This window comes from Zonotrichia leucophrys, chromosome 1A, assembly GCF_028769735.1.
Source record: "Zonotrichia leucophrys gambelii isolate GWCS_2022_RI chromosome 1A, RI_Zleu_2.0, whole genome shotgun sequence".
In the NCBI taxonomy this organism is placed as follows: Eukaryota; Metazoa; Chordata; class Aves; order Passeriformes; family Passerellidae; genus Zonotrichia; species Zonotrichia leucophrys.
In genome coordinates, this window is record NC_088170.1 from 39,190,863 (window position 1) to 39,201,678 (window position 10,816).

Sequence of the window (10,816 nt, forward strand, 5' to 3'; positions counted from 1 at the left end):
TTAATCCTAGGAAGAAACTCTCCTAATTTCTGGATTACAAAGGTCCCAACTCCAAGAAATTGATGTCTGTGTTGTGTCGCAGACACCCCACAGTTGTGTAACAGCCCCTGAATTCCCAGTGCTGCTGCTGTGGTTTGGAGCTGAGGAGGGGTGGAGGTTGAGCATGACACATGGGTTTGTGGGAGGAACCAAGTATTGCTCACCCTGTGTGTCTGTCTGTGCTGAGCTGGGTATGTCGAGGGCGGGTCAGTGGGGGAGGCCTAAACCTCTATACAGCCCTTGTCTGCTCATTGCAGGTCAGTCACCTCTGGCTGACGTGAAACAGCAGGTGAATTTCAAGGCTTTGCTCACCTGCTGAAATGAACACAGCAGGAGGCAGTGTGAAGCAGGTCTGGTTCTTTGAAAGGGCTCAGGTCACTGTAATTTCAGTCAGCAGGTCTAGATATCTGCCCTGGCTTCTCCTGAACAACATGGCCCATCTTCTGTGTTTTAGCAATATGCAGGAACATCAAAAGTACAGTGCAGCCTCATGGTAATATCCAGTGTTAAGCTGTGCTGGCCATTTTCAAAGGACTGCTTCTTTTGCTTATGTGCTCTATTTGTCCCTGCCTCATGTTTTGTCCTTACAGCTTTTCTTTTTTCTTGCTTCTTAATTTCTTTTGCAGTCTGAACCCAGTATGTTGCTTCAGCTATTTCTCACGTGTTTCATCTGGACACCCTTTGGTGTGCTGCATTACCTATTCTTATTGCTCCTAATGTTAATTTTTACCTTTTAAATATATTGTAAGCAGATGAAGCACCCATGGAAATGAATAAATGCTGGTGAAATCATTTCCCTTTGACTTCTTGCTTCTCATGTCCCATAGCCTCTTGTAGTCACTACCTGGGTTGCACATGTCTGTGTTTGGAAAGTTTGTTCACAACAGGGGAGACTAGAAGCACACCTTGGGGTGTGGGGAAGGTGTGTTTTTTCTGCTGGCCTCCCCAAATCCCATCTCTTTTGGTAACTCTGTCTTTGGTAGATAGTTTGCTTTCCTTTTGCTGGTATCTGGCAGCAATTTTTCTACTCATGCCTGCCCTTTGCTAACTGCTAAGTCTGCTCTGGAGGCTGTGAGGGAGGTGTATTGAAAAGAGGTGCTTAAATACTTCCATCCTTCTTGGCTTGAACTTAAATATTGTCTTGGTGAGAAATTATTGATGCCAAGGTTCACTTTCTGGTACTTCTAGACTTTCAGGATTTTTGGGGAAGAACTTTCAAGGTAGATTCCTGGGAAGGCTGGTATGAAAGGGCAGCAGAACAAATGTCAGTGCTGACCTGTGCAGTATCCACCATGGTGATGATCTGGAAGAGAAATGTGCTGAAAGGAACACCTTGCTTTTTTAGCCCTGTTCTGAGTATCTCCAGCACTTCTTTTGCCTCCCATCACTACCTGTCCATTTTCTGCTCTTTCTGGCCCCTTTCATCCTGAAGGAATCTGTGTTATAAATTTTTTTCTTACCACCTTCACACTGTCCCAGTTTTCTCAGGCAGGTGCCTGTTGTGGGTCAGTCAGTCTGCCTGGGTTGCCTGTGGACCTCCAGCTGTGAGGTGGTGTGCTCGTGTCTGTGGTGTGAAATAGAAAAAACTTGTTTCCTTAAAGATGTCTTGATCAAGATTCTTTGCTGGGCCTCTGTCTGGTGACCCTCACACATGGGTCACACACCATCCATGTGCTTCCCATATGCTGTAGCATCTTCTAGGGAAACAGCTAAAAATAGTACGTGGTGGTTTGGATTGCAGGGAAATGGTTAAAATGTCCCCAGATCAGAAGGAGAGGAAGCTCAGAGGATGGAGTTGTTTACCAATTAGCTTGACCTTTTCCAGTTCACATATTTAAAGTGACTCACTAACTGGCATGTGCTGGGGTTTTTAATCTCCTTGAAGTCTTATGACCACTAACAAATTGCATCGTATCCAAAGCAATTATTACTGTTTGGTTTTACCTTCTTTCCATACATAGCCCTCCCCACATGCACACAGGTCAGCACCTACCCAGGCTCTTGTAGCCTCCTTCAGGGAGACACAGGTCACATCTCTTCAGGGAGACATTTTTAGGGCCATAAGTCTTTCCTTTTTTTAGGACTTTGAAGTTCAACATCTGCAGAAAGTTGAGGAATGCAGGGGCTTTGAGAGAACACTCAGTCCCAATAGGAGCAGTAGTTTATATGGGCAGAACGGTTAGAGCTGGTCCCAAGTGCCATGGAATCTTTGGGGAGATTCAGTAAAGGTCATGTGGATGACAACAGAATAGCTCTTAACTTGTGTGTGGCAACACACATTGCTGTGTTTACAAAACGCCTGAATATTGTGGCAGTTGTCAAAAGTTCCTCCTCAAGCAGTGGGGTTCCCCTCTGATCCAGGGGACTTTCTTGCCTAACTTTGTGACTGCTATGGACTGGAGTTTGCTTTCCTTCCCCAGTATGTCTCTGTTAAACTTGCTGTGTCTGTGCCATAGCACAGTGTGAGATTTTTTGCTTTTTGTACTGTTGCAGTGCATAAATGTGCTGCAGCACAGCCTGTGAAAAGCAGCCCTGGAAGAGTGGGGCTGACAGCTTCTAGGAACAACCATACAGAGAAGTTTTTCTTCCTGTTCTGGACAAGTAGATAGCACACGTACATCTTCTGAAACTCCTTCATCTCCTCTTGGGTGCTGCAGTCCTCAAACACAATCAATTAGCAAGTGGCAGGGTCAGACATCTTGTTGGGGCTGCATTGCGCTGCCTTGCTGAGTGGTCCCAGTGGATACTCCATTGTGATGCTGTTGGCAGCTTGTCCTCTTGCACCACCTGCCTTCTCATTGCTCCCCTCTCATTCCTGTAGGCTACCCTGCAGTTCTGTGTGGTGAAGCCCCTCATGGCCATCAGCACAGTCATCCTTCAGGCCTTCGGCAAGTACAAGGATGGTGACTTTGAGTAAGTTTATTTATCTAGCATGCAAGATTTGGCTGCCCTTTCTCTGCCTGGCTCTGCTTATTGTCTCTGTGTGTGCTGGGAAAAGATGGGAGTACATGGGTTGATGTGCATGAGAAAAGAAGGCAGAGGTAGCCCACTTTTAGCTTCGTGTTTCTTCTACCTTGGTTTGGGGGTGGAAATGGGACAGGGAAGCAGGAAGGAAATGGACTCTTGGAACTTTCCATTCACAGTGGCAAGGGGAAAACATGCTGAAGTTTCAGGCATTCATATGTATCTTCTCTTTTCAGTGTAACCAGTGGCTACCTCTATGTGACGATCATCTACAACATCTCTGTCAGCCTGGCACTGTATGCCCTCTTCCTTTTCTACTTCGCCACACGTGAGCTGCTCAGTCCCTACAGCCCAGTCCTCAAGTTCTTCATGGTGAAATCTGTCATCTTCCTGTCCTTTTGGCAAGGTGAGCTGTTTTTCCCTTCCCTTAGTAGGCATAAAGGGCTCTCTGCAGGGGCTCAGACACGAGAGTTGATAGAGCAGATGTTGATTAATAGACAAAATGTCTTCTTGTATTCCATTTGGTTTATAGTCATTCATTGCTTTTCTCTGGGAAAGCTGTTTTGCACGGTTTAATTTTTGTTTATATGCTCCTGAATCTTTATTATCCCTGTGTGTGTGCACAAGAACTTGTATTTGGCAAAATCAGCTGATAGGGTGAAGAGTTCTCTGCATTCCTGAAACAATCATAAAGCACAAGCTGCCAACATTTTATCTGCATGCTGCCATTTTATTGATTAAAGTGACACATCTGAAAAGTTTTAGTGCTTTTTTTAGTGCTCTAAAAATAAACTTTTAATGGTTTGTCTGTGGTGTATGTGAAGGAGCAAGCTGGTTGGGTGCAGTGTGTACTGCCACAGAGCCACTGCTGGAAGAAGGACACTCAGAATTCATACACATGAAGCAGAGGCACAATCAGAAAGTTGAAATTCCACCTAAGCTTAGTGCTTCTGACTAATTGGCTCTAAGCATTTCCCTGTTCAATGCCCTACTTAGGTTTACTGAGTTGCACTTCAAAGACTAATTGAGTAGGAACTTAGGTGGAATTCAGGCTGTTGGAGTATAGCCCATCCTCCCTGTTTACAGACAAACTAATAAGCTGTCTGGTTTATCATCTTGAGGCATGTGGTCACACACTTTGTCTTCTCTGAAATTCTTCGGCCACTAAGCTGTGGACAGGGAGAAACCTCTTTTTTACAGTGGTGTGTCAAAAACACTAATATGCTTAAATGAAAAGTTCTGTTACTTCAGTTTTTGTTCTAGCTAGTGCAAGTGCTGATGCTGAAAAATGTGAAAATTTTCTTAAGAAACTATGCTCTTTGGTGTTTGATCATTGTATGCTTTCAAGTCTAATCAACAAGAAAAGAGGTTTAATCTGTGGAACAAGAGCTAAAAAACAAGCTCCAAGTGATGTCCAGGTGTTAGAAAGATGAATTACTTGACAGTAGAACTGCCTTGTTAAGGTGTAGGGATCAACGTTTTTCAGTGACCTCAGGGGAGGTTAACAAAGCTTGGGAAGAGGGATGTACCTCAGATAGTGGACACGAAGAATGCAGAATTTGCAAGCCACAGAGACATTTGGCAGAACCCCCAAGGTAAGGAAGAAACTAATAAGGACAGTTCAGCAACTGTGCTGAATCAGCTCCAAGAGAGTAAAAGGTGATTGTGGCAGGGGGAGATCATGGCCACTGACCCAGGAAGCCAGCAGCTCGAAAGGAGAGACACGCTGAGCATGCAGACTAATTAGCATGAGCAGGGAGAGGCGCATTAACCAATAGAAGACAGAATACTCATTAAAAAGAGAATTAGGTATTTTTTAGCCAAGGAACATGGGTGGCTTTGTTTAGTAAAATGTATAAATAGCAAAAAGCTTTGGTAGTCATCATGCTGGCTTTGTGGATTTGCCAGCCAGCACCCCTTTCTGTGCAGAACTGAATAAGTAAATAAGCCAAATACCTTGCCTCTTTGTGTGGATTGGCCTCTTGCACACTGTGTGAAAGAACCTATTTTGGGACAACACTGGGATCACAAGATTGCTTACAGAAATATCTGACTCCTCTTACCCTTTTGGACTTAATCAAGTCCTACAGCAGTTAGTTCCACAGTTTATGTGTCAGGTGAGGATAGAAGAGAATCAGTGTTTGAACATTCTTTGCCTAAATGTATTTGTCTCATTTTATTCTTCCTTTCTCTGTTGTATAAGTGATCAGAGGTGTGTGTTTGTAGCCCACTCTGTTTGTAGCTCCTGTGGTGGGTGGGTTTGTGTCTAGGACATACAGCACAAACAGCTGTTTCCATTCTTTGCAGTTACTGTGAGACCATGTTTTCTGCACATTTACATGAACTTGTTACTTTGTTTAGGGATGCTCTTGGCCATCTTGGAAAAGTGTGGTGCCATCCCCAAAATCCACTCTGCTGATGTGTCTGTGGGGGAAGGCACAGTAGCTGCTGGCTATCAAGACTTCATCATTTGTGTGGAGATGTTCTTTGCAGCCATTGCCCTGCGCCATGCCTTCACATACAAGGTGTATGTGGACAAGAGGATTGATGCCCAAGGTAGGAAGCATGCCAGTGCATATGGCTTGTCTCTTTGGTAGTGAGACTGGGTGGAGGCTGGTCCCTCAGGCAGCCAGCACACTGATATGACTCCCAACCTGATAGCTTGGAAAACACCACATCCCTTCCTGTGTGGTGTCTGAACAGATTTATTGTGCAACAGCTCTCCAGGGCAGAAACCTTGACTGAATTGCACTGTTCCCTTTTCAGTTCCCCAGTATGCCACCCACGACAACTTGTTGCAGACCTGAGGGCTGTAAGATGTTGCATTGTTTCGGTAGAATGGGTTTGTCCTTCTTCCTGTCTCCCCAAAGGGGAACTCCATTGCTCCAGATTGTGTAACAGACTGAAGGCAGGAGGGACAGGGCCTACAACAGGCTCTGTTTGAATCTGGCTTGGGAAGATGAGGCTGTGCTTTGGCAATATGTTTTTCACGGAGAAGGAGGATCTTCCTGTAATGACTTTGTGAGGGCTGGGCTGGTATAAGGAAAATTCTTATTTTGGGGAAGATGGATGTTATCTCTGGTAAAAGGGGGTTTTCTGCCTAGTCTGTGCAGTGTTTTCCAAATAAAGGGCTTCCTTCCTTCCTTCTGGAGGAGATCTGTGCTGAGGTGCTGGAACACAGCAGCCCTTGGGCAGTGTCTGTGTAGGTGACCCCTCCATCCCAGCCAGCCCTAGAGGTTTTGGAAGAACAGTGGTTGCAGTGGGGGGAGATGAGATCTATGGGTGATGTAAGGGTAAACTACAGGTCAGTCCAGTGGGGAATGTTTCTGCGGTGGGCCTTGTTCAGTTCTTGTTATTTCCTCTTTCTCTGTCTCTGTCTTTCTCTCCTATTCCTTTTATCTCTCCCTTGCTTTGGCCACTGGTCCCTGATGCAGCTGTTCCATCATATGGGCCATACGGTAGGTACAGCATGCTTTGTGTGTTTGTCTCTGTTGGTTTTTAGCTGGGGTGCTGTTCTCTCCTGATTCCCAGCCTGCCTACAACCTGCCCTGCCCCTTGTTCCCCTTTCCTTGCAAGTCTGTGACTCCAGTGCCTCACACAGCTGCTTTAGGGTTGCCTGGATTACAAGTAGTAAAACAGCAGCATGGGCATTAACACAGAGTTTTAGAGCATTTGTGTCAGAGCTCTGGGAATTTCTCTCTGAAGAGTTGTGCAGGCTCTCAAAGGAGCTGCTCTCGCCCCAGCCTCCCTTCACTTTACAATTGCCACAGATGATCAGCATACTTGGGTTCTCTAGGGAGCTCATTCTCAGAACTGAGCAGAGCCAGAAGCCCACACTGGAAATGGAACCTAGAAGCCATGAGACATGGCAGCTCCTAGGAGACACTGCTTCCCTCTGTGCTTAGCACTGGGGTGGTACATTCTCCATCTGCTGTGTTCTTCATGGTAGCATCATGTCACATGGGGTAGTTCTGCCTCTAGTACTGCCCACTTCCCTCTTTTCCTTACTTTGTGCTGCTTTTTACTCGTATGATCTCTTTGCCATGGGCCCTTTGATACCACCTTGCAGTCTTAATTTGCAGTGAGTGGAATGGCAAATGCCATTTCTCCTATATTTTTAGAATTTACTTAGTTTTTGTCTTCTGAAAGTGTTTAGAGGAGCACCTCCTACCTGACTGTTCATTGCACACTCAGGCCAGTACCGATAGTGCATAGTGGACGTTGTCACTGTGGGTATGTCCCATTCTCATGGTGTGTCCCCCATTTGGTGCTGTGGGGGATTCACTTGACTCACAGTGTCTGGGTTTAGGAGCCCCACTGGTAAAACTCAACACTACTTGTGTGGCATTTCCTCAGCAGCTGCTTAAGGAAATCTGTAACACACCTTTGGCGGTATCTAGGACTGCATGTTCCCTGTTCTCCTTACCTTCATATTAAGGGTGTGGGGAAGGCAGCAGTGTTCTTTACTTGTCCCTTCCTGTCTTATCCAAACAGGTCGCTGTGCTCCCATGAAGAGCATCTCCAGCAGCCTCAAGGAGACCATGAATCCCCATGACATTGTCCAAGACGCGATCCACAACTTCTCTCCAGCCTACCAGCAGTACACGCAGCAGTCGACGCTGGAGCATGGTCCCCCCTGGCGCAATGGCAGCCACGTCATCTCGCGCTCCCACAGCTGCTCCGGCGCCCGTGACAACGAGAAGACCCTCTTGCTGAGCTCTGATGATGAATTCTAGGGGGGAAACTGCCAGCACAGGCTGCCACTTTCCTTTTTTTTGTTTTTTTTTAATAATTTATTAATGGAGAAACACACAAGTCATATCACTTCCTAGAGAGTAAAGATTGCAGAAGTGGGCACTTCCCATTAGCTTTTGTGGGTACGGACACAATGAGCAATGTGGAGGTTCCAGAATGGCCAGGACTCCATTCTTGAGCCCATTCCTATGGCAGCAATCAAATTGAATTGATTCTAGCAAAGCTCCAGGGTTTGGGGCTCTGGCTTCCCACACCTGCCCAGCTTGGTGTAGAGTGTGACTGACCAGAGCCTGGAGTTGTAGCCAAAAATGTTTTTGGTTTTTTTCTAACAGGACAACCTGACTGCTTTCTATTTCTTTTCCTGAATGGTTGATGTAGGCACAGTTTTCTCCCCAGCTCGCTGGTACTAACATCTCCGTGATCCTTGGGAAATAGGATGGGGATGCAGCCATAAGTGTTCCTGAGGACCACGCCCGAGACTGGTCTTTCTAAATAGCCATTGCCCTGAGTGCTAAGTAAGGAACATCTGTCCCCACCCTTCTGAGCACCTGGTTATGAGTCCTGGAGTCACTTGAGGGAGTGAAGGGGAAAAGGACAGGGCTTTCTGTGTGTTCCTTGGCTCCCTGCATCCCCAGTTGCTATAAAAGCTTGTTAAAGCTCAGAGGGGATGGAATTATATTTTCACAAGGGTGGAGTTTTTTAATCACCAGGTGTTCAAGCTTCCCATCTCCCTGGCGTTCCTGTGGCAGGAAGCCTCCCTGGAGCATCTTTCTCCTGCTAACAAGACTGAGGACTGGCTATGACAGATGGTGGAAGTTTGTAGAGCTCTGGCCCCTTCACTCCTCTTTGGGAAGGGAAGATATGTAAACACAAAACCAGTTTTTCTTCTTGTTTCCTGTCCCCCAGCATCACATCTGCCCCTGTTAGAGGTAGGTGCCAGAGCAGGTCCTGGTCTCTCACAGGTAGCTCTCCCCGTGCTCATCATCACTGACTTCCCCTGGGCCACACAGGTTTCACCCTTAGGCTGGAATATTCAGGAAGGAATGTTGCACACTCCTTTGTTTTTTTCTCTCTGTAGCTGTTCTGGGGCAGACTGGAGCAGACTTGAAACCTGACATGACCTGGCTGGTCAAATTTGTCTCTTTTATTTTCTCAGGCAGCAATTGCTGCTGCTGCTGCTGCTGCACATTTCACAGGCTCTGCTGCACCTGCAGTGCTATCAAGGGTGGAGCCAGCATCCATGGAAGTGGAGAAGCTTCCCCTTGCTTCTGCTGGGTTTTGGATGAACCCATGAGTACTTCGTGGAGCCAAAACAAAAGTGATCCCTCTGTAGATCTGTCCAGGGACCAGGAAATGCCTCTTGCTTGCTTAAAATTATCTAGGAGAAAAGTAGGCAGCACACTCAAGTGCTACAGCTCAGATGCTCCTACCTGCAAGCAGGAAGCAGAATTGAGAGATTGGAGCAAGCTGCTGTGTTCAGCTGTAGTTTCTCTGTTCCTCTCCTGCTTTATGCCTCCCCTGCTGAGAGCAGACCTGTGTGATTCTGGATTGCTCCTTGCTGTCCTGCTAGGAGAACTGGAGTCTGGTTTGCTGCCTGGAGTTTACCTTTCCATTTGTTTCCTAATCCATCTGCTTGTTCATTGAGTGGTTCAGAAGCAACAGTGAGTGAAGAGCATCTCATTTATTCAGAACCTCTGCCCAAGCCGGGTAAAAGGGCTTGAAGAGAGGCAGGTTTGCTCCCTGCTGTGAGGATGAGATAGGGAAAAACTTAAGGATAGTGCCTCCTCCTGTACTGATGTTTCTGAGGGATGGTGAAGCAGGTGAGATCAACAAAACTGTTGAGGGAGCTGGAGGCAGGGTCAGTGGATCCAGCAGCTTCTCTGCCGCTGGATTTCCTCATTCACACACATCCTGCAATGCCATGCTGTTGGTTACTAATTTTCCTAAATTTGTGACTGCTTAAATAGACATGCAATCACACTCTGCCAGGCTTTGTGTGGGCTTGGTGTAAAATTTCATCATGCATAAGGCGCCTGGAAAGCAGGGATGAAGGTTGAGCAGATTTTGTTTCTGTTTTCTATGGCTTTGATTAATATTCCTTTAATGTGAGATACTCATGTTACTCTCTCTTAGGAAAGTAGGGCATGGGACATGTTCCCATCCTCCCCTTTCTTTGCATTTGCAGGCCTTGATGATGTCCTAGTATCACTTGGTGACTGCCCCCAGTCTTTGTTGCATTTGGCTGGCTGAAATCTGCGTGATTGTGATTGCCCCATTGAGCATGAAGGTGGTCCAGGCTTAGAGAAGCACGTCTTAGAACTTCATTTGAAATGTCTCCTGCATACATATATATATATATATATATATATGTATGTATATATATATGGACTGTGCAGAGGATCTGGATATTCTCAAAGCATCCTGTGTGTAATGGTTTCAAGTATAACTTTTGCACCAGCTGCCTTTGGAGGAGCCTGGTGAGCTAGTACCCAATGAGCCAGCTGCCCTACTTTATAATTTTATATATATATATAATGTTTTTTAACACCACACAAAATCATCCAGCACTGAGCTTCCTGCTCTTCCTCATGACCAGCAAGTGCCAGAGAAGAAGCACTGGCTCTGAAACCACTTTGTATTGGAGGAACAAATATGAGATCCAGAGCTTGAGACCAAGAAGGCCAAGGCCTCCATGGCTTCATTGGTCTGCTCATGGTAGCCCAGGACCCAGGAAATGTGCCAGTTCCAGGAGTAGGCCCTTGGAGCTGCTCTCCCTCACCTGCTTCCGCTCTCCTTCCTTCCTTCCTTTTTTTGTTTACTATGTAACATACCCATGGGATTTGTTTATTATTTTTCCATATAGAGTAGTTCTTTGTATATAAATGACTGAAAAAAGTATGATAAATAAGACAGAGTCACCTAGTTTTGTACCTATTGTGTTTAACTGATGTGAGCTCAGCGACAAGCTGCTCTCTATTTTGGTCTTTGTGACGTTATACTCCGCAGAAATGAGCAAATATGATGACAAATAAAAAATATAGAGATAATATAGATTGTA

The 10,816-nt window shown here is 45.9% G+C and overlaps 1 protein-coding gene across 2 annotated transcripts in view; it reads left to right on the plus strand.

Moving 5' to 3' along the window:
- TMEM184B (transmembrane protein 184B) overlaps positions 1–10,816 on the plus strand; it is a 30,207-nt gene extending 19,391 nt beyond the window's left edge. The window contains exons 6-10 of one of the 2 annotated variants that reach the window (XM_064702415.1): positions 2,861–2,952; positions 3,240–3,409; positions 5,365–5,559; positions 6,438–6,461; positions 7,498–10,816. In XM_064702415.1, the coding sequence (XP_064558485.1) occupies positions 2,861–2,952; positions 3,240–3,409; positions 5,365–5,559; positions 6,438–6,461; positions 7,498–7,739 (723 nt within the window). In that variant the 3' untranslated portion in view covers positions 7,740–10,816. The remainder of the gene's footprint in view (positions 1–2,860; positions 2,953–3,239; positions 3,410–5,364; positions 5,560–6,437; positions 6,462–7,497) is intronic. The other variant, XM_064702414.1, reaches the window with a different exon arrangement.